This window comes from Punica granatum, chromosome 5 (genome assembly GCF_007655135.1).
Source record: "Punica granatum isolate Tunisia-2019 chromosome 5, ASM765513v2, whole genome shotgun sequence".
NCBI classification, from domain to species: domain Eukaryota; kingdom Viridiplantae; phylum Streptophyta; class Magnoliopsida; order Myrtales; family Lythraceae; genus Punica; species Punica granatum.
The window spans coordinates 29,393,159-29,416,535 of record NC_045131.1 but is presented as its reverse complement, the minus strand read 5'-3'; the positions used below and the strand labels follow the sequence as shown (position 1 = coordinate 29,416,535).

The following is a 23,377-nucleotide window of genomic DNA, read 5'->3' as shown; positions in this document are numbered from 1 at the left end:
CTAAGAAAACTATCTGAAATTAGAGAGAGTTAACATGAAAGCTAAGATGATCTAGAACATAATAATAGCATCTTAGAAAAGTGACTTCATAGACTGCTTCGAAAAATTTTGTATATTGTGGGCAAAACCAGACTGTCACAGCTTTCCAAATTTACCTGAAAAAGGGATTTAAAATTTATACACATGCCATTTCCACAAACTGTTTATTCCACATAATTATGACAGAATACTCTAGGACGTGCCAAAACTGACATCTACCTTTGTTAAGATTACAGAAATTTTTCCTACTTTCTCGAACTGTTCAAATATATCTCACAAAGAGCCAACACACGACCAATCTTAAGTCGCAAGCCAGAGAAGAGAAATCGGACCGAAGGTGTATCCCCAACAGGACGAACAAAAGAATTGCCAGCATAAAGCTGACCGTAATATGGCCTCTGCTTCGACATCTCAACCTCTGTAGCCTTTAAAATGCTGAGGGGGGAAACACCATTCCGAAGGAGCAAAAGAATGATATCCTACCAAAAGAAGGCATTGTCTAGCTCTTGCTAACGGATGGGATGGTATTGGGCGGATACCCTCTTGGGAGGCAACTTTCGGAGGATATATAGGACTAAAGCTGAAGGTAGGATCTCCACGAGCTGAAGAAAATCAAATGAAGATTCCAAAGTGAATACATTAAAGTGAATGAGAGAGAACGGAAACGAGATGAGGTGAAGTGTGAGCTGTGAGAGTACCATATAGTAGATCAAATTCAAGACTGGATGGTACAAAACATCGAGTGATGCATTGCTCGAATCAAAAGCAGATACAAGTTCCTGCAATTGAGAGGCTTTAGTAAAGCTTATAACAGTAAGTATGAAGCACCTACAAATTCCGAGCTGATCAAAATCATAATTCAACACAGCTTCTTTCCATTTTCAGAAACATTTCTAAGCCCTCCATCTTTCTCCGTATAAAATAAGTTAAGGAAATTATGGGAAACTAACATAGAATCGACTTTACAAGATATTCTATGATCTACTATGCCTTGTGGGGTAGCTGATCAGGTCCTGCAGGGCCAAATAGGGCGAAATTCCCGAAGAAAACTTTGTGAAAATAGTTACGTATTAGAGTGTTAGGAGCTTACCACAATGCATCTAATAATAAAGCAGGTGAAACATATGGCTGTGACAGATCCGACCTGCAGGAGAGGCATGTGTCAGAACTTATATCTATTGCATATCCCTGTATTATGTTACAAATAGAAGCATCGCTAGGAGTCAACGGAAGCTTCTGGTTTCAGACAAGGAGACTCAATGAAGAGACATATATGTGAACTGCCATCTTGGAGAGCAAGCTCTCCGATTGAATCAAAATTCCAAATTGAACTCAAAGCACACATTGATGTTTAGTTCAGAAAATTTGAGGATCCAGATTGGATTGTCGTATTGTTAAAAAAAAAGAGAGAGAGAGAGAGATTGGGGAAGAATAAATCTTTTTTTATTGAATATTCAGCTTGTTCACTCATTTTACTTTGAGTGACTTTATCAGAAGTGGAGCATGTGTCACCGGATGGAATGACGACCACCTCTTTGAGATGACTAGCAAACTCTTTAAGAGAATTGTCATGATAGACATTCATTTGCTTCACTATTCTTCATCGCATGTGTCTTTTGTTATCACATAAATTTTCACATAGGAAGCTGCCTCTTTGCAGTGAGCCGGCACATTCATGTCAGTCACTAAAGCTGAAGATCAATAACACAACTACATAAAAGTGAGCACTAACCATGATATACAACTAGGTGAGAAAAACAAAATTACCTCATGAAGCTTCTTCCTTCTTCCTTTAGACTCAATAGGAAACCGCCTCAGCATGAAAAATAACCTGGAAACATTTACAGCATTATGATAAGAAGACATCCCTCAGAAGAAAAAAGCTCCGCATTGAGCAGTGAGTATAAACTCTGGAAAAATTTAGATGGATTACACAACCAGTTAATTAACTTTCAAATGCTCACCTTCCTCCATACAGCAAGAACCCCAGTGCAGCTATTATTGACACCGCTGCAAAAGTGATTAAGTGCGTGCATTAGTTTTATAGGGGCACTTCTACAGGTGTATGCAAAAAGGGAACTAAACCCAGTGTTTGCAGAGGTTGATGTACCCGCAATAAATATTTTGCCAATGAATTCCACGACACTGTTGTCATGTATCCACAAGTAAATCCATATGCAAGCCTGAAGGCAAAAAACCTCTTATTTTAGTAAATATAAGGCAACAGAGAATGCATATATGATCATCAGAAAACTAAATGATACTTCATGCTTGAAGCTAAGGGAGAGAGGAGATTAGCTCACAAAAGATCTCTATCAGAAATCCACTCAAGAACTCACAGGATGGTCTTACTCCACATGTTTCTAGTGCTTGAATGTCATAAGTTAAGAATGGGAGAAAGACAAAAACTCACCTTATGCTTTGGAGTTGGGACAAATCGCACCTTGTTCTTTCGTTTAGGACAAATCGCACCCTGTTCTTTGCTCCGTCAGACATAGGGGGTTACGGCGTCAAATTATTTTTCATTTTCAGTCCTCAATCTTTAACCTTTTAATCATTTTAGTTCTAAATCTTTTTCTTTTATCATTCCTATCCTAAACTTTCTATTTTGTTTCATTTTAATCCAAAATGAAAATCGAAAGGGGAGGAGGGGTCGCCGGCGCCCACAGAGGACGCCGGCGACCTCGGTGGAGGGTCGGGGTCGCCGATTGGCGGCCCGAACCCCGAATCGACCGGGGACCTCCGACTTGTCCCCGTTCAATTCGGGGTTCGGGGCCGCCAATCGACGACCCCGACCCCTCCACCGAGGTCGCCGGCGTCCTCTGTGGGCGCCGGAAACCTCGGTGGAGGGGTCGGGGTTTCCGATTGGCGGCCCCGACCCCTCCTGCCCTTTCAATTTTCGTTTAGGACTAAAATGAAACAAAATAGAAAGTTTAGGATAGGAATGATAAAAGAAACAAATTTAGAACCAAAATGATTAAAAGGCTAAAGATTGAGGACTGAAAATGAAAAATAATTTGACGCTGTAACCCCTTATGTCTAACGGAGCAAAGAACAGGGTGTGATTTGTCCTAAACGAAATAACATGGTGCGATTTGTCCAATCCCAAAGCACAAGGGGGGGTTTTGTCTTTTTCCCATTAAGAATTGAAGATCAGCTACCAACGGAATAAACTACACCCTATGTAAATCTAGAACAATAACTTCAAATGAAAATTAAGGCTACAAGCCCAAAATTTAGATACCATTAGTCAACCTGTGCATCTTTTAGCCCAAACTGTTATCAACATATGGAATAAATTAACTGAGAAGGAAATAGAATTCACCTGAATAAAGTACATTGCAGCATTTACTGAGATGTAGACAACCCTCAGCTTATCAGTTGGTAAACTCCTTGCCTGCTCACAGAGAGAAACCAATAGCAATGAACTATCTCATCTGTCCGACAAAAGAGTAACCACTGTCATAGAGTTAACTTAGCATAAAGAGAGCATATGGAGGAAAGCTATTGACCTGATGATATATTTCTGCCCAGAACAGGACTAGAAGTGTGTAAGTAGAAAAGAACAGGAGTCCCGGAAGATCCAACAGAATCCAAGTGACCACCTGATATAAAGATGCAGCTCATGCCATGTTAGAAAGCATGATCTTTTCTAGATGCCTGATAGACACCTGAGTCTAATTTAGTAATTGTAAACACAATTAGATAAGTCACCAATAGCTATTGGTGTTTGAAGTAACCATGCTCCACTCATAGGGAAACATGTCAACTAACCCCTCAGTGGGGCAAGAAAAGCATACGGGAGTCTATTCTTCGTATATTCTTTCACTATGAATTGATGAGCTATTATATGAAAAGAGATTAACATCTTTTGTTCCCAAGTGGGGCAAATCCTGAACAAATAGACTTGTTGAAACTGAGCACAAGAAATCAGACAGATTCTTTAAATAGAAGGAGATGCTCATGACTTGACAGCGGATTTTCATATGATGGATTAGCGTAGCTAGAGCGCAAAAGGTCGTTCCACTTTTTATGAGACAACAACGAACTGAAAGCTGTCACCGGGCCAACAAAACTTAGCACAACTGAGAATCAGTGAAAGTACTCCGCTGTAATCCCACTAAAGACTCTCAAGAGCTGAAGGACATCCAAGTTTCGAGGATATGATAATCACATGCTTTTGCAACAGCAGCAAGTCTAGTTTCCTTGTACCAGTGAAAGTGCTAACATATACCATATGACTGGAGCCCATTAGTGCCAGCTTAGGATGCAGGGCTTCATTTAAGTATCACTGATTGCTCAGACACTACTAATTTAAGACCGAAGCAGAAAAAAAATGAAAGGCAAAAATTCTAATACTCATGGCGTCTAATATCAGAACAAATTATTGGTAGGCACGGTGTGGACTAACCTTTGGGCGTAAAAAGAAGACTTCGGTGTGAAATCCAAATACAATAGCACGTACTGCAGAATAGATATCCAGAAAAATTTATAAGCAGAACAGACTATTTTATCCCAAGCGAAGATTCCATCATTTGTAATCAAGGCTGCAAATTTCACCTCCATTGACAATGAAGTTCATGAGGTGGAAAACCTTTTGCGTCGTCCAGCCATATTCGGGCACTCTCAGTTCGATCCTTATTAATTGAATCTGCACCACAGAAACAGAACTTCTTCAGACTCAAAAAAATGGTATCAAATTAATCCCTATCAAATGCACCCGAAGGATCTCAGATAGGTTTGACCAAGTCATGGAGGCGAACACCGAACTAATCAATCACCGAAACAAATGAAACACCATCCGCAATGAGAGCGCGAGCAGGTGAAGACAGCACAAGCAGTATCCTCGAATTTTAACACCTAAAGCGGAAATGCTAACGGGCTCATTCTCTCAGCAAATGCCAAATCAAAGGCATAACAAAGAGCTTGCAGCAGAAGAGGGAAGGGAGAGGGGGGGAAGGAGGTACCAAGGCAATGAAGGAGACGAGGGCGTAGGCGGCGCAGAGAGTGTAGAAGATGCCGTCCTGCCAGCGAGGGGAGTCGTTGATCTCGTCCCACCAGCTCCCGAGCAGAGCACCGACATCAACCGTCGACACCGCCGCCAGTCCGACTCCAATCCTCCCCATTCGCAAGCCCCTCCGAGGAGGCCGAATTCAACTTCAGCAACACTGACAGCAGAGGACAATAGGGCGGGAATAGGTGAGAAGACGCCCAGAGAAGCGGAGAGGGGTAGCGGAAGGTCGCCGTGGACCAGCTCGTCCTCCTCTTTCTCCCTCCTCCTCCTCCTCAGCCAGCGAAGTACAGAATGGGAAGCAAGAGGGAGGGAAGAGAGAGAGAGAGAGAGAGAGAGGGAAGGGGGCAGCTTTCAAGTTTACCAGTCAGTCAGCGAGAGAGGGAGAGAGAGGGAGAGAGAGAGAGAATAGGGAGTGTTTGGGAAGTTGACAGAAAATTCGTTGTTTAAACTTTTAAATGGCGTCGAAAGGGTGGACGTGGTCGCTCTCACCTAAGCGTCTTTACGGTCTGAAGGGGGGCCTCGCGGCGTGTTTGGATTGATAGCTGCAAGCTCAGCATAAGCATCGAGCTAGGTAGTTGTTTGTTGCTGTTGCAATCCCGTCTCTGTCATTCTTCCATTTTATTAATTAATTCGATTCGATTCGATTTGATTCACTCATTTACTCTTACTACATTATCCGCACAGCAGCTGCGAAGATTGCTTAATCCGACACGAGAAGAAAGATCCTTTCTTTGTTCTTACGATCACTGCATGACTGCGGAAATTTTCTATCGGGTCGAGGGACGCGATAGGACCAGTGCTTTTTTAATAATCCACTGATGACAAACGCAACCTCCCTCCCCTTCAGCAGTCTTCGGTCATGTCTGCAACTTTCGAGTTCAATCATACGTTGGTGTGGTCTCTATAATTCCGTGGCTAGGGAACGGCAATCACACTAGATGCTTCTTAACGAAGATAGAAGTAGATTATTTCCCTTAAACAAAGTATGTTTGAATTTTGTGAATGAAAAAAAATTCATATTGAGAAAACTTTACTTCTTAGTGTGTCGATCTGGTTCGAACTTGGAGTCGAACTCTTTACGCTCTCGAATACCAGAATGCACTTTCACAAAAAAAATAAATAAAAAAATTGGAGCCTCCCATTGGATCGTAGGATCAATCTGAATCGGGATCCTGACTACTATGACCTGTAGAAGTCTTTGGTTGGAACACTTGCGGAATTGTGATGCCAAAAATTGGCCGTAGACCGCAACTACCGGATGTCAGGCGGTTGATGTCTTGCAAACGAAAAGTATTAAAAAAAAAGTTAGCTCACGTTTTAACCCGCGAAGTTTCCTTTTCTGTCCTCCCGGTTGGGTCCCTCATCTCTTTCCACGCACGTCCGAATTCGAGTGTTTTCGTTTTTGTTTTTTCTCGATGTCCACCACCTGGTATTCCGAAAATTCAATCCGACTAATTTAAGTTCGAACCGAGTCAATCCATGAAAGAATGCAGCTCTCATAATAGCAAACTTTTTCATGCAAAATGTGACGGAAAAGAATTTGCACCGTCTCGGGACCAATAGATCAAAAACAAAAAATCGGCACATAATCGCCCCGGTACTAATTATTCGCAATTTAAGTGAATTCCAGAAGCAACATACCACCACACCTATGAAAACGATGTTCTCTCAGCAGTCAGCCCAACTAAAAATTTAGCTAATCACCAGAGGAGGAGCAAAGAGTCATGCTGAAGTGAAAGCAACGGAGTCGTCCTTTTTAAATGGTCAAGGCGGCGCCACCACAATTCACCATGAGAATCACTACTCCCTTAACCAAAACAATTTCTAACCTTCAAAGTTCAAAGCAAGAAAAAGTTATTTAAAAGAACAAAGAATTCCTCAATCGTAATTATTGTTGCGCGAGACGGATTATGACTCCAAAATAAAGACATTCTGACGGTTGATTTTGAACAACGGATAAAGATTTTCTTTGGTTGCTGATACTTCCATGTTCCAGTATATAGCGACACGCGATATTTAACATGCCCCGTTGAAGCTCACCATATATTCATCGCAGGGCCCCAACCCGAGAAATCAAAATATCGACTAGAATATTCATATTCATATCGTGAGAAACAAGAGGAACGGTATCGCATAGCTACCCAAACCTTTGTTATTTTTCTCTAAATTTATTTTTTCAAATTTTGAATGTGGCACCATCGCATTAGCTAGAGGTCGAAGAATGTCTGCCACATCATCAAACAATCAAGTTTGTAATTACTTCTACATATACAAAGAAATAGTTTATCTTAGATCTTGCAGAAATGTGAAGTTCGTGATTTTTTGTGTCATTTGAGCTTCCAATAAGCAAAAAGACAAAATTAAAAAGATCAGGTTGCTAGACTTAAAGAAGAATGGAAATGGCAGGATTCTATACTTATCTCAGTCATGTACAGATATTCTAGCATGGCAGATGACTAACACGTAATATACAAAGTAATGAGACGGCAATTATTTCTGCTCTTCGAGCACCCTATCCTGGGTCAATATCCTCGGGTAAACAGGAATGCCCATGTAACTCATTTCTATGAATCATCTGAACTCAATCATCATACATGAAAAGGAAGCCACCTTAACAACGTTAAAAGCCGTTGCTCTCCCCGTCCCCTCTGCACTTATGCGCAAGGAACATCGATTGACTAACCTTTTGCAGCAGAGATGCCCCCCTGTCGATTACGATGGAGAGGGCGGTACTCACAGCCATCGAAGGAAATATTAGGTGACCGGGCTGTCTCAGCATATGAAAGATGTAAAGCATGGAACCGGAAGAGGGGCCCTATCACCTTATTGATAGAGATCTCTTTATCATGTGCTGTACACCATATGCAGCTGTAGAGCAAACTGTAGTTGAAGCCACCAACCAACTGCAGGTAATGGACACTGTCATTATCTGTTGCCCTCTACAAAAGAGAAGGGTTACGAGCAGTTCAAATCATGACTAGTTACCTCAGGTATGTGATGCATGTCTGAGTTTCTTGGGTTCCAAACTCGGGCTGTAGAAGGGCGGCAGCAACTAGGACCAACTGCAGAACTGTATTCACCTGTCAGCATTTGTAATTAACAGCATTAAGATACTAGCAGCGACATGTCGGTGAGGTTGGCATCTTTCCGTAACATCAGGAATGATCTAAAAAGAACACTACCTTGCTGAGAAAGAGCGGCTCGACCTTTTCTGGGTGTGTCCCGTTGAGATTGAAAAAGTCATACCAGCTTCCCCACTAAAGAGAAATTCATATAACAGTAAGTCACAAACTAACACGTTCAGTATCAATGCATCATTTTTCAGAAGATTTAATTAGCTGGGACAATGTAATAGCAGTAAGAGAAGAAAATGATGCACGGTTTTAACAATCTCACCTGCCAATCCAAGTCGCTGGCCCTCTTATACACTGCCCCGCCTACAAGCAGAATATCCCTCAACAAGATAATCCCAACAAGTTCAGCTGCACCACCAAAACATAAACCAAGTTGGCTTCCCATTCAGCAAAATTGAAAACATCCTCTACAAGCGTCATCAAATACATGCACATGCCCTCCTAGAAGCAATGCCATCGTATGAATCATCCGAAATAAATAAAGCCATCCTTTGGCTATCAAAATACATCAAGTACCATGGATAATCACGGCCAAACATTAAGCTCACTTACTCGGCAAAAGATCCTGTTGTACCATCGCCAATGCAACACATCCTATAAGAACCTGCAAAACAAAGGACAAGGAAAGCTAAGCTCTAACGGAGATTTAACTGAGAGTGAACAACAGACTCAACACTCGGAAATGAAACGATAAGGCATCAAGCCAGTCCAAGTTCAAGGTTTGAGAGGTAGACTGAGGTTCTGAACTTTACCTTGTCAGCAAGGGGGTCCAGGTACGAGCCAACAACTGAGTTTATATTCATCTTCCTGGCCACGTATCCGTCTAACTAAAGCAGAAAGAAAGTGAATGCACGGTCATAATACAAAAACGGCTGACATTAGTTTGTTTGTGGAAATAGAGAAAAGCCGACTGAGCATCCTTACCCAGTCTGTTGCACCGGAAACCGCCAATCCCACAAGTGCAGCCGAGTACCACTGATTGACAATCATCCTATTCAAATCACGCAAAGAAGCAAAATTTTAGGCTGGTGCACAATCAAGCGTGCGGAATCAGGCCCTGCTTCAAATTACTGCCAATTCTTAATCCCGACGAGGAACTAATGAAATCATATCGTTCGTGACTACCTAATCCCATCTCATCGTAACTGCACATCTTTGATTATAATGCCGAAATTCACAGGCAAAGAAGATCAAGCCATGATGCTTAAAGTAGCATTTTTGACAAGCATTTTACTCAGCAACCAAATCCTTCATCACGGGAAGGAATGATGGACCAATGAGAAGCTTATATACCATCCTAGGAAAGGACCAGAAACCAGCCGGCTCATCGAGATCATATTCGGAATGTTCACAAAGCTTTCAACGAGGCCCTCACTCGGAACCTTCGACTCGACCCGATCCTGCAAAGCCGGTCCCGGGGCCAAAGCCCCGACCCCAAGAGCAGCCGGAGAGGTAGCCCTAGACCTGCTCCGGAGCAATCTCAGGTTCAGGTTCAACTCTTCCACACTCCTCAGAACGACGCCGCTCCGGAGGTACAGAGGCGTGGCCGACTGCGAGAGCTTCCAGGGAGTTGGGGAGAGGAAGAGCGGACCTTGAAACGGAGAGATCCATTTGGACAGGGGAGAGAGGAACCGGTTGGAGCTCGAATGGAGGAAGAAGGGGTTGGAGCAGAGAGGATTGTACGGGCACTGGATCGCGAACGTCGACGACGTCGTCGAGGGGAGGAAGGACTGCGAGTTCTTAGGGCGTTTACTGATCAGGGCTCTCAGTGACCGATAGATCGCCATCGCCGACGGTGGTGAGCATGCTAGGGTTTGCACTTTGCAGAGAGGGTTTAGGGTGGGGGGTGCCGCTTTCCCACCACGTGGCGCCAAGAGAGCACAAGGAAAGCCGTCGGACGACACGTGTCCCGCCAGCCGACAATCCCGAATTGCTACTGGTGGAACAACGCCAGGCCGGCCAGCTCGACCGGGTCGGGCTGTAAGAGGCCCCTATTTTGCTAAAGATTCCGCTCTAAGACCGAGCAAGAAGTTCGGGCCGGCACTCGTAGGTTTCCCTGGCCAGGTCTATCCAAGCTCAGCCAAGCTTGGATAGACTGCCTCGATTGAGGCCAGACCTATTCGATCTCACGACTTGTATTGTCGATGATAACTCACACATACAGTTACATATAATCATCAAGAAGTCGGTCTGAGAAGTCGAACTGGAAACCGGGTCTTTCAGAATCGAGATCATCTTTTCTATCCATTAGTTGGTACTTAAAACGAACCAAACTGAACCATGCCAACCCTCGGCTGCCAAAAGAGCCATAGAACCAAACCAATGAGAGATCCATACCATACATATAAACCCAATGCTGTTAATTCCATTTATCGTATTAAGACATTGGCAACAATAAGTCCCAAATAACATGAAGCCTAATCCAAATAGCAAGTGGCAAGAATTATAGCCGAAGCTCTTTCATGGTGGAATCGAAGATCTCTCTCAGCTCCCGCTTCACTTCCTCACCAGAAAATATGAACTCGACAGCGCTCTTTGCTAAACGGAGCATTTCCTCCTTCCCGATACCTATTCCCAATCAATCAACAGAGCAATGAATCAGACACGAATTATGTCCTCGTGTACATGCACCAGAAGGAAAAACAGCACCCACCAAATGAAGAAGCCGCAAGACTATACTCTTTTGAGAGGCTAGTCGAGAACACCCCTGAGTCATCAGTGCAGAGCACCAGCGGGTGTTTTTCTTTATATAAATCAGCTGCAATCACGCAGAAAGGCAGAGGACTCAAAATTTTTGTTCAGGATGCAATGTCGAGTGAGTACCTACATTCTTTCTTGCACCTCAAAGTTTCACCCTCAATGATAGTGTTCAATCTACATAAATCCACTTTGCACCAACCAAAATATTAGTTGGGTGCGAACAGTTCAAAGACGAAACATTAAGCTCCCGAAAGTATTAGTTGGCACTCAGTAGCTTCTTAATTCTAACCTGTAAAATTCAATAGGGATCAGAGAATCTAACCGAAATGATGAACATCAACAGATGAAATTGTTTCTGTCATGATGTTGGAAGTCAAGCATATCTCCACCTGTAAATATGGAAGTATGAAATGAAAAATATGTTTCATGCATTTTTTGCCGTTACCAAGAAATCACAGCCTGGTGGAGGATGCCGGATACATGTCTAAGAGACAAATATGAATATAGCAACCAAACCATATAAGTTATATTCGCCATCTAAATTAGCAATAACAGATAAAGTCTTACAGGAATTTTATAAGTCTTCAACCTTTTCCAGTGCTCCTCATTGAAGAAACAAACATGTCCCATCCTCTCGGGATGAAAGTCCAGCATTGCGTGGACCTCTTTGGGATTCAGTACCTAGAATTACTAAGTTATAATGACGCACTAGTTAGAAACAGGTAATCTCCCAATTGGAATCAGAGAAGAGAACATCATAAAACCAGTGGAATTCGAGAAATAGAAAAGGAACGCACCTCCCCACAATGAAGAGTGATCCTGAAGCCTTGCTCCCTGGCAAATACTAAAGCTGGCAAGAATGTGACCCTTTCATGTTTGAAAATTAAAACAGATGGAAATTAGTGATTGTGATGTCCCAACGTTTATTAAACTACCATATACAAGCGAAACTTCTCCAAAAATATTGTGGTTCAGTAAAACTGAATTTACAGGAAGCTTAATAAACTAGTAAAAGTCCCAAGGATGTATATGTAACGTATTTTAGCACTTCCAATGTCATCTGAAATGCAAGATAAGCTCAACAGATGCATATAGATCTCCAAAATTGTAGGAGAAAATCCGTGACAGAATATTTTAGCACTTCCAATGACATCTGAAATGCAAGATAAGCTCAACAGATGCATATAGATCTCCAAAATTGTAGAAGAAAGTCCGTGACAGAATAAATAAGAGGAAAGAGGTAAATGCAACTCAAAACCAGAACATGAGCTCCAATGGCCAGTTGAGTGTCCCAAGTTTTTCTCAAAAGTGAAGCTTTAAAGTTTTCAGGAAGGTCTACCAGTAATATCAATGAATAATGGTTTAACAATCATAAAAGGAAAGAAACATACCACTCCCCTATGACAGGATTTCCAGAAAGGTCGATACCAACAACCCCTAATTCCTGCATTTCTAATGCAAGTTTAACCTGCAAAAATCAAAGGGAAACAAAATGTCTAGGCACTAGCAATGACTGCTGCAATTAAACACAACCTCAAATCAGACAATAACTTGCTCAACTTACAGTTTCCATTGCAGAAGCAGTACTTTCACGGCGGTCAATACTGAGAAGAAGCCTAACATAAATCTTCTTTCTAGGAGACAAATTGTTAACATCATTAATTGGCTGCAAATTCGTGGAGCCCTTGGATTCCATATCATGACAACCAAAATCAACGTCAACAGCAGTAATTGCACGTAAGCCTTTAATCACTGCATCCATGTATGAGCGCTTGGTCATCTCGATAGAGTCGTTTTTCTGTATAAATAAATTGAAACTTATCAGTCATCACTCCTTTTTTATGGCTGAGTTAACCATGCAATGGATAATCTAACACTCGTGAAACAGGAATTATAGCAACAACATTTATAGAAGTACCTTAGGAGTTGTCCTCAACTCTAAATAGATGACATTCTCAGAAGCAAAATCTTCGACAACCTGTTTTCCATAAATAAGATGATGCAATTGTTGGTGATCTTTAGGTGCTTATCTGACAACACAAAATGTTTTTACATGCTACAGAAATTTCTGCCATACTTCTTTGGTAATTCTCGTCAGGGTGGAGTGATCCGTCGTGAGAATGTGGATCAGGTCAAACAATTTGAACACTTCCTTCAAGGAACGGTCATCTATTCACAGACCAAGGCAGAGACATCACAAGAATCAATTCTTGTGATCCAGAAGAATGCTGATATCAAAATAAAAGGCCGGGGAATCTTTACGAACTAACCAGCGAATATCGACATTGTCAAGCATGCATGCATGCTTCGTTCAAAGGATCAAGTAGACCGCAAAAAGTAGAGCATTAAGAAAACCATTTGGAAACAGTTTTCCAATCTTCAATTATACAGAAAACGCAGGATGTATATCCTCCTCCCTTTCCACAATATATACTTGCAAGTCCCCAGAAACATTTTACAACCCAGAGAATAAATTAGCTTATAAAGGCAACAAATTTTCATTCGGGCATATCAGAACTAAAGAGAGCATACTCTTTCGGATAACATGCTCCACTTCCGAGAAAACGATGGTGCCCTTTTCACCCAAGGTTCTGGCGAGCTCCCTGCAGGGGAAAATCAGAGCTTTCTGGGTCAACTGAGACAACAATAAACTAGAGCTTTCTTTCTGAGACATTTCGTCAAACAGATATCGTCCGGAAGATGAAAAAACTACGACGGGAGAAGTATAACTCACAGAAGGGTAGAATCTCTGATGGATCCGTTGAGGTGGGCATGCAACTCCACCTTCGGAACTGACACCCACGACTCCATTCTTCCTCCCTTCAGCCTCTCCTTCTCCTCCTTCTCCTTCTCCTTCTTCTTCCCCTTCCCGAGCAGAGTTGTCAGTTAATGGTGTCGTCTCGACTCTAGTCCAGTAACTCGGTGTCTTATCTTTACGTCCATGACCGTGACATGACAAACGAGAAGCTAGTCAAACATGTTTTCTTTATTTATGGAATAACCCCTGAAGTATTTTATATTTAAAAATAGCCCCAAACGTTTGGGGTTGATACAAACTTATCCCCTCGATCAATAATTCATTGCCTAAAAACCCGGCTTTTTATGTTTTTTTGGATAATAACCCTACTTTACCCAAATCAATTCTATTCTACTCCAAATTTAACAATATAATAATTATTATTTTATCTTTTTTTTTCCATTTAATAATGCATTTTCTCTTATACTTTTTCCTAAACATTTTTAAAATTAATTTTTTAATAATAAATTTTTCATATACTTTCATATCTAACATACATATACATATATATATATATATATTCTCATATATCAATATATTTTTCAATACTTACAATCAATGTGTAAAATCAAGTTAAGTGAAATCACTTATCCAACTTAAAAATTAAACACAAGCTTACTTTTCAGCCATCTAAATTTTCACGTGAACGTAAAGTATTATTTTTGATCAAGTAAAATGTATCTCTATTTTTATCTTAGAATTTATAAATATTTCATTTACGAAAAGTTGAACTTCTCATAATTAAGTTCTTCCATATGTAGATGTCAATTTGAGAGATGCACAAACGCTATAAGTGCACTGTTTTCAAATAGATCAATCGAAGATTACTAGAGGGAAAGGATTTTTGAGCACTCCACAAAGTACAGGGGTCGCTTTTTGTTGACACCTAATTACTGGAAATTTGTAAAATTATGTCTTGAAATTAGCATATATATTTCGAAATATTATATTAGGCCGATCTTAAATCTCAGCCCAAAATGGTGTTAACGTAATAAGCCCGTGAATTATTTGATTAAACAGCTCAATTCTGAAGGCCAATTTATTTGAAACTGCTTCGATAATTGGAAGCCCGAAAGACAGGCCGCTACCCTTTAACTGGGGTTGAGGGTGAACAAGTAAATGATGTGGGCTAGGAGTGGGAAATGAGAAAGATTAGAGGCTGAATTTGAAAAGTTGATCGAATCAGCCATTAAAGCTCATAATGATAAACAGAGAGGAAACTCTTTTGAAGAGTTATCGCCAAACACGGTTCTTCTCTTAATCTATATATAATATATAAAAGTTAATACACGAAATATGAGCATTCGATTTGAAAATCCCTAACTCTTGCTTAGAAATCGTTCGTGGCTCGTATCAACCCATCCGAGAACCCTCAACTCATGATTAAAGCGTCTCTTCAGTTGCTCCATTTGACGGAAATTAAATGTATCTTAACCGAGATTCATGCATTTGACATATATATTGGTAGTGTATTCAACTAATGCTAGAAATATGTCTAGATAATTTGCATGTAGTAACATATAATTTAAAATTAAAAATTTCCTTAATAATCGAAAAGAATTGCTCGAACTACGAGATCTTTTTCAAGTTCAATATATCGAATTCTCTGTAAATACTTGACAAAATTCATTTTATCCACCTTTTGTTCATTATGTTTTTTTTTTCATCTTAACATGATATCTTTACTTTTCATAAGTTCTTATACGTATTATAGAATTATGATCTCTTTAAGCATATTATTTACTATGGTAGATTCCACAATGGAACCCCACCTTGTGTTCCATGATGGAGCATTAATTTCAACCATTAGATTTTAAAAACTTTTGATTTCAACCGTCCATTATTTACATAGTTTTTTTAGTCATTTATATTTTCATTTCACAATTTTCGCATATAATACCATGCCACTGTTCTTGAATCTTCCCGTCACATGTATTAATCACTTTCCGTCACGTCACCCATCATCATCACGTCACCGAACCGGACCATAAAATCAAATTTTAAAGAAAATCAGTCTAGTATAAGTTAAACACGTTAGTGATACATCATCGATGTGTAAGCGGATTTTAATTTATAGACACATCAACGACACACCATCGATACATAATCGACCTTCTAATTTTATTGTACTTTACATATGCCTAGATGAATTTGTGACGCCATTAAAAGATTTATGAGTTAAAACGTTATCTTTAATATTAAAAGGATTAGAAAAATTAGCGTTCCACAATAAAACATAATTTGACGTTAATATTGTTATTTACTTTATATGTCTAGAGTACATATTTCATAAGTATTTGTTTAATCGTGAATAGAAGCTGAGAAGTGGCAAAAGGAATGCAAGGTGGCGCACTTATATACATTGGACGGCAAAATAATTTGGGAATTAATGTCAATTGAAGCATTACGTGGGTCATTTGGAGATTAAGATTAAGACTACATTGTCTATCAATGGGGGCCTAGGCGGACATACCATGCCACTGTTCTTGAATCTTCCCGTCACATGTATTAATCACTTTCCGTCACGTCACCCATCATCATCACGTCATCGAACCGGACCATAAAATCAAATTTTAAAGAAAATCAGTCTAGTATAAGCTAAACACATTAGTGATACATCATCGATGTGTAAGCGGATTTCAATTTATATACACATCAACGACACGCCATCGATACATAATATACCCTCTAATTTTATTGTACTTACATATGCCCTTGTGCGCACCCGAATTTAATCTCGTCGGGGCACGCATGCGCGCGCCTAAGCAAACGCGGCTTGGGAGTGTCCACCTTCCCGGGGACGCGCGACGGGCGCACGTGAGAAGGAGTCGCCACTTGCCATTTTACGACCCGAAGGTCGAGGGCCGGCAAGTTACCCGGGTCTAGGGGTACGGGGTACACCTAAATGCTAAGGCAATGGTCGTACGGAACCGAAAATTCCGAATTCGGGGGTTTTATTACGTGCGGGCCTATATCCCGCACGCCCTTTCGATACTCTAGCTTGCTAGGCTTGCCATTTTGTTTATTCACCGCGTGATTTAGGGTCGCACTTGACTAGCCCGTTTTGACACCGTAAAATCGATGAATCGATTGAGTTGGGCCAAGAATCCGAAAGATGAGTAGGCTTGTGAGTCAAGGAATCGGTTCGCTATCTTAGCGTTACAGTTCTTCGAACCGTGACGGTCGATTCCCTGCGCGAACCAAGACCATGATTATTCGAGCCTACTCATCCCTTGGTGACGATAGACCGACTTAACCGATTCGACACTCGGACCTCTTGCTCACCGATCGGGGATCCTTACAAGTATATGAATAAATGTACAAATAAGATCCTCGCAACGTACACTCGAATAATTACAGAATACAACCGAATGAAATAAATGGATCCCGATCGGTTTGCATTGGGCCAATATTCCACTCCGGCTCGCCGTATGTTTTGAATAACCGATAAACAAATTAAGGCAACGCGGGCTCAAAGAGCCGGGGGTCGGGTCCAATCGAACCGACGGTTTGCAGGAGAACCGATTAGTTCCCACTGTAACCGTTGGACCGATCGAGCTCCCGGGTGATATCTAAACGCGTTTCACACATCCAATCCAAATTGCCTTCCACATAGGCCATATTTGGAGTGCGATGGTGACTCGAGGCTAGATCCCATTCCGCACTCGGGTTGCACGCGCTTGGTGAATGAAGAGGCGTTGGACCTCGTGTTCGGTGACTTAGGGGCGTTGGACCCCGTGCAACACGTGACCTATGGGTTCAGGCCCGAACCGCAATAAATCATCAAAAGCAAGAACAAAACAGAAGAAAACTGATGTAACTGACACGATACAGGAAGCAACTGACAACAACTGATAAGTGTCAGTGAATACAAACGAATTGTGTATTAGGCCGAATGTACGTGATTTAATCAGTTATTAGCCGGGGTTGATTAACAACAATGTATCTATCCTAGGCAAGCATAAGTGGTGGATTGGGATGGGATTCTAAGTCGATTACATGTGTGTGTTCGTTTTAAGACGCTTATTCAGTTAAGTGTCACTGTGGCTTCACCGAATTTAGCCCAACTCATGTCTTGACTCTAAAATGGAATATATCATTCCGCCTATCCATTATCTAGTGTTTGATTAAGTCGAGTGTACGATTAATCCGATTGTTCGTGTTTTATATCTGAAATAAAATGCTCCCCACTGAATCTACAATAGGGAGACAGAAACACCGAAAATGGACGGAATAGGTCGCGCGAATGAGACTCATGTCCGAACGGGTAGCCCTTTTTCGTCCATAGATCGAGGTGTTTCCGACTTCCTATTGCCTAGGGTATCGGTGAATCAAAGAATGATAATTATGCCCTTGGACAATAAAATCGTGATGTTTATGTATAAATCGGAGATCGTGTCACACGAAGGGGTCTAAGAAGGACTCTCGTGCCCCGACTCAGGCCGCCTCAAATCGGGCCCGGACTCGAGTCATGGCATGTGAGTACTCCCTAGACCTCAATCCTATACGTGTCACACGACTCGGTATTTTGAAATTGTGAATTTTTAAGGGCATTCTCACCATTCCATAAGTCGTCGATGCGTTTACAAATTGGGGGTTCGATTAACTCAATTATTTAGTCCGAATGATTTGGTTAATCGAATGATTCGTCCCGCTTTCCCGTTTGTGAAATTATTCGATGATGATGGTCCAACATCATAGGCATCGGGTTCGGTGAGTGATTATCCACAATCAACGCGCCGATCACGTAACCACCATATAGCTAATGATAAGACCCGAATATTAAGACACCCAATTCCAAGGAGCGATCCGAAACGACTAGGGAGGTCGCCTTAAACCCGGGAGGAATCCGGGGACTCTCGACCACTCCCCGAAGGTAGGGGCCGAATGGCCCTTGATTTGTCTCGGAATTTGAGAGATCTCCCGCACCGGTTCTAATCGTTTCTTGCATACACAGTACATCAACCACGATAATAACGCATGTTTTAGTAACTTCGAAACCACCACAACATAATTGCATGGAATCACATGAACGTGCATGAATCGAGACATTTAAACGGAAATAACAAGACGATCTTGACTCGAATGATAACGAAGTAAATAAAACACGAGAACCGACCCGTCTCGAGACGGAAGAAAACCTCCCGGACTCGTGTGGTCCGAGGAAGCTCTCGGCCCTATTCCTCCAAGGGAGGCCGTGAGGTTCCATGGCCCACATGAGTCGGGAAGACTTCTCCGGCCCCGATTCGAGCCTTTTCCCGTCATGCTATCACGTTATCCATGCTCGACGGTAAAGGAAACACGGGAACCAACCCTCTTCCGGGAAGGAGGAGACCTATCTAGCCACAGGTGGGCCAAGGGAGCTCACGGGTCTCTCCCTAGAGACTCGGCCGTGAGTCCCATGGCTCAACCCGTGGCCAAGGGGACCTCTTCCCTCCGGATCCGGGTTGTTTCCCGTCATGACATGCGAACTTGGACATCGTGTAGACACGGCAAGGTCGTGCATGAAAAGATGATGGATGTACGTTGCATGAAAATGCATGAAATAGATAGATCCGAAAGAAAAATGGGAACTTGCATGCATTTCGAGTCTTTAATCTATTTTAACATTTCATGTAAACAAATATCAAGGATCCTAGCTTCTCTAAGTCGTAAAGAGATGTTACCTAGCCTCGGTGTGCGAGGAAAAGAGTCGGGGAAGTGGCCTTGAGAGTCGCAAGACTCGGTTAGGGCAAAGGGCAGCAGGCGACCCGGGTGGGCGCGGCTGCGGCAACCACGGGAAAACGGCTTGGCACGCTCGCTCCGATCACGGAACGGTGCAAGGTCGGGCTCGTTGGACTCCTAAGAGGCAGATCTAGGTGGGCACGGAAAGCTCCGAGCGTGCCGAACCCTGAATAAGTCGGAAATGATGAGAGAAGTTTCAGTGAAAACACAGAAACCCGGTTAGTAAGAATGGGCAAAACGGAGGTCGTGCACGGTGGGTCGGCCCTCGGATCGTGACCACCTCTTCACGAGAGAGGGTGAGGGTTGTGAGGAACCCTTTAAATGTGATGGCACGACTCTCCGAGGTCGTGGGATGAAATGGCACGCCGTTAGTGTTCGGTACGCGCGGTGAGGGTCTCGGGACCCGATTGCAATTTCGGCTGAAACGGGGTCTTGGGGACCTCAAATCGAAAATCCAAGTTCGGAAATGGATTTAGGGGGTAGGAAATATGTAGGCTATGAAGTTTGAGAATTTTTGGGTTAAGTCGGGTCGGGTGGTTACCGGAATACCGGGTGGTTTTCCGGCGGTTTTGGCCGGTTTCGGCCTTGGCAAAGGGTGGACGGAAGTGAGGGGATGGGCTAAGGTTTGAGAGAGTTCTTGAGAGAGATTGGCTTGAGAGAGAGTGAAATTGAAGAAGTCATTAAGTCTAATGGTGCAAGGGCTTATAAAGGAATGACTAATGGCTTGATTGGGGAATTTAATTGCGGTTAAGGGACCCTAATGTGGCTGCCGAATTTTAAGAAGGGTTTAGGGAAGGGAAAGTGTCACATTGAGTGTAGGGGAAGCAAGAGGGGTGATGGATGTGATGGATGGATGGAGGGAGGTGATGGATGGATGGAGGGAGGTGATGGATGGGGGGAAAATTCAAAATGTGTGGTGGGGAGCATTGGAGCCGATGGGTGAGAGGGCTTGAGCCGCGGCTTGGGTTGTCTAGTCCGAGCCGAGGGTTGAGCCGTGGCTTGGGGTTAAGCCGCGGCTTGATGGCTTGGCTTGGCTTGGCTGTGGGTCCCATCCGATTAGGAGAAAAGCCGGCAAACGCTTGAGACTTGATTGAGCTTGCATCCGATCTCCGATGTCCAATTAATTTGAAGATTTGGAATGCTTGGACTACGAGGATTTGGATGAGCCTAATATCGCCATGCGTCATGCGAACGAGCGCCCGGGCGACTCGGCGCCTCGGGAGTCGGTTTTGCCCCGTTTGAACGTTCGGAGCGGAGTTTAGCGTCCGTCGACCCCGATTGACCTTTGTGCACTCTTTCATTCGTTTCGGCGATCCGTTTGCCCCGTCGGTGATCATTGGCTCGTTGTCCTTGGTCGGGGACCGTAGGCCCGGGAAGACCTAGGGACTTTGACCGGGATTTTCTCAGTGTGCCTTGAATGCCTTGAGGTGCTCGGGGTTATTGTGAGGCGCTCAGAGATCGTTGTGGTCTCTGTTTTCCGTGGAAATTCCCGAAGGCTCGCCGAGAGACGTTCATGACCACTGAGACGTCCCTCGAGAGGCCGAGTCGGGTTCCGAAAGGTCATCTGAAGCTTGTTCCCCGACTTTGATGGTCCCTGGGTGCCTGTAGGCCCGCTTTGAGGGGCCGTTTGCTTGTCAGTGGAGCGAACCCCGGGAGCTCTGTCAGAAAAGGCGTCCGTGGGGGATCGGGGTGTCCCTGCTTAAGCAGGATGTCCCGGAAATGCGCCCGGACGTGTCATTGGTCGCTTTGGCACTGACAGGAATTTTTGGAGTCCCATATTGGGCACCTTTCGGTGCTTCGGTGACTCAGTGATGAATGGTGCCACAGCGCCAACTCCGTTGTTTTCGGGATTCCTCGTTCATTCGTTCTTCTGATGGCTCTCCTTCGCTTTTCTCGGTGGACCATGCTCTTCTCCTATTGCTCGTGGTTCCGTGACCGCGCGTTCGCCTTTGATTGCCGGATGATGAATAGTGCCCCGGGCTTCGGTCGGAAATCCTCGTGTGGGGAGCCGGTGGGCCGGAATGGGGTGCTGACAGCTTGCCCCTCTTTGGTTGCATGCTCAATTAGAGGATGTAGCCAAAGATCATGAGAGGCACCCTTTTTGGTCCCGGCGACCGCTTCTGTCGTCGCTCTCCGTGGTGGCTCGCCCCTCCCCCTGTCATGAGATAGTGGCGTGAGCGGGATTTGGGGAATGTGAAGCGGTGGGTGAAGGGCCGAAGCCCGCAGAAAGCAGTGAAATGGACGAGAGGTCCGGAAAGCAGTAAATGTGGACGCGAAGTCCGGAAAGCAATAAAGTGGACGCGGAGTCCGGAAAGCAGTGACCGGACGCAAAGTCCGGGGACGCGAAGTCCTGAAAGCAATAAAGTGGACGCGGAGTCCGGAAAGCAGTAACCGGACGCAAAGTCCGGGGACGCGAAGTCCTGAAAGCAGTAAAGTGGACGCGGAGTCCGGAAAGCAGTAACCGGACAAAAGTCCGGGGACGCGAAGTCCTGAAAGCAATAAAAGGGACGCGGAGTCCGGAAAGCAGTAACCGGACGCAAAGTCCGGGGACGCGAAGTCCTGAAAGCAGTAAAAGGGACGCGGAGTCCGGAAAGCAGTAACCGGACGCAAAGTCCGGGGACGCGAAGTCCTGAAAGCAGTAAAGTGGACGCGGAGTCCGGAAAGCAGTAACCGGACGCAAAGTCCGGGGACGCGAAGTCCTGAAAGCAGTAAAGTGGACGCGGAGTCCGGAAAGCAGTAACCGGACGCAAAGTCCGGGGACGCGAAGTCCTGAAAGCAGTAAAGTGGACGCGGAGTCCGGAAAGCAGTAACCGGACGCAAAGTCCGGGGACGCGAAGTCCTAAAAGCAGTAAAGTTACTAGGCCGAAACCCGTGGAAAGCAATAAAGTAGAGAGAGCGAGAGGAAGTAAGGGCGGGAAAGGATGCTAAGCGGTTCGTCGGGGACGTCGGCAGAGGCAGATTGTCCCGTTCTTAATCGAGCTTGTCATTTGTCGTTTCCTCGAGTCGGGATCAAAAGGGTTCCTTATCCTGCCCCTCATTCGGTTCGGTGCCTCGATCTGCCGCACAAGCCAAACGCGTGTTCGTCAAGAAGGAGATGCCTCTTGGGATTCCCGATCACACCTGTGCATGGAGATAAAGGAACCTACAAAAGGGTGTCAGTCGCACTTAATCGGCGAGACAGGCATACGTAAGAAGAATCTATGTAGAGATCTGTCGGGGATTTGATATCGGTGACCATTGTAAGGTGGTCGTGTCCCTATCGAAGAATGGCTTTTTAGAAACGGGTAGCCCGTGGAATATGTGCGTAAAGGTAAGAGGAGGGATCTTATGGGATCCTCCAAGTCAAGGATATGTTGATTCGACCCCCATTTCGAAGCGGGTCTCGAGCTTGGAGAGTTGAAGAGAGTTTGCTTGCGTCGGAGAGTGCCGAACCACTACTCAGTGTAGCTTCACAGGGAGAGTGTCGCTTTTCTTTCGTGGTCAAGCCGACATTTTTCCCCTAACTTTTGCCTAGGCCGCGGGATGTGCAACAGCCTAGCGGGGTATTTTATTTAATTTCTCTCACATGAATGCTCACCTTTTGCTACGATTCTCCATGTTTGGGTGGGATCGTACCCCTCGGGTCCTCTAACTTTTGCCTAGGCCGCCTCAAAGAGGTTTTCGACCTAGCGAGGGAGTGATTTGTGCTCTCCTTTTGCCACGACCCCCCCTTTTGCGGGATTTTAAGTCGTGCCACTCATTCCCTAGTTTTTGCCTAGGCCGCCTCAAGGAGGTTTTCGACCTAGTGGGAAAATTTATTTTTCTCTCAAGAAAGCTTAGTGTTGGACAGATTGTGGGAATTGAAGCTCGTCCACGGAAATAGAAATGTCTTACAATGAAAGGGGCGCGGAGCCCGAAGAATAAAGAATACACAAGTGTTCCCGGATAATACTTCTTAATGGCGTCAGCGTTGACGGGAAGGGCATTTTC

At 43.9% G+C, this 23,377-nt stretch overlaps 3 protein-coding genes across 4 annotated transcripts; all 3 read right to left on the bottom strand.

Annotated features, from left to right (window-relative positions):
- Nucleotides 1–142: 142 nt before the first annotated feature.
- LOC116209461 (tobamovirus multiplication protein 1-like) lies at nucleotides 143–5,480 on the bottom strand. The gene is made up of 11 exons (XM_031543107.1): nucleotides 5,007–5,480; nucleotides 4,600–4,690; nucleotides 4,451–4,503; nucleotides 3,552–3,644; nucleotides 3,365–3,436; nucleotides 2,150–2,222; nucleotides 2,004–2,049; nucleotides 1,807–1,870; nucleotides 1,130–1,183; nucleotides 738–818; nucleotides 143–641 (listed from the first exon to the last, which is right to left on the bottom strand). Exons 1-11 carry the CDS (start codon nucleotides 5,163–5,165, stop codon nucleotides 549–551), a joined length of 879 nt encoding a protein of 292 aa, XP_031398967.1. The 5' UTR covers nucleotides 5,166–5,480; the 3' UTR covers nucleotides 143–548.
- A 1,075-nt stretch (nucleotides 5,481–6,555) lies between these two features.
- On the bottom strand, nucleotides 6,556–10,132 carry LOC116209460 (cardiolipin synthase (CMP-forming), mitochondrial). Of its 2 annotated transcripts, XR_004157237.1 has the most exons (9): nucleotides 9,481–10,132; nucleotides 9,112–9,178; nucleotides 8,940–9,014; nucleotides 8,740–8,791; nucleotides 8,450–8,535; nucleotides 8,236–8,310; nucleotides 8,039–8,133; nucleotides 7,737–7,956; nucleotides 6,556–6,882 (listed from the first exon to the last, which is right to left on the bottom strand). XR_004157237.1 is itself a non-coding variant. In XM_031543106.1 (8 exons), the coding sequence occupies exons 1-8, from the start codon at nucleotides 9,972–9,974 to the stop codon at nucleotides 7,872–7,874; spliced, it is 1,029 nt and encodes a 342-aa protein (XP_031398966.1). In that variant the 5' UTR covers nucleotides 9,975–10,132; the 3' UTR covers nucleotides 7,432–7,871. The 2 variants fall into 2 exon arrangements, 1 of the variants encoding a protein (XP_031398966.1); XM_031543106.1 differs by lacking the exon at nucleotides 6,556–6,882 and having other exon boundaries at nucleotides 7,432–7,956.
- Nucleotides 10,133–10,482: 350 nt separating this feature from the next.
- On the bottom strand, nucleotides 10,483–13,799 carry LOC116209459 (adenosine deaminase-like protein). The gene is made up of 11 exons (XM_031543105.1): nucleotides 13,622–13,799; nucleotides 13,420–13,490; nucleotides 12,965–13,056; nucleotides 12,806–12,865; nucleotides 12,452–12,685; nucleotides 12,279–12,355; nucleotides 11,685–11,754; nucleotides 11,455–11,568; nucleotides 11,210–11,276; nucleotides 10,841–10,945; nucleotides 10,483–10,755 (listed from the first exon to the last, which is right to left on the bottom strand). Exons 1-11 carry the CDS (start codon nucleotides 13,696–13,698, stop codon nucleotides 10,631–10,633), a joined length of 1,092 nt encoding a protein of 363 aa, XP_031398965.1. The 5' UTR covers nucleotides 13,699–13,799; the 3' UTR covers nucleotides 10,483–10,630.
- Between the last annotated feature and the right edge of the window lie 9,578 nt (nucleotides 13,800–23,377).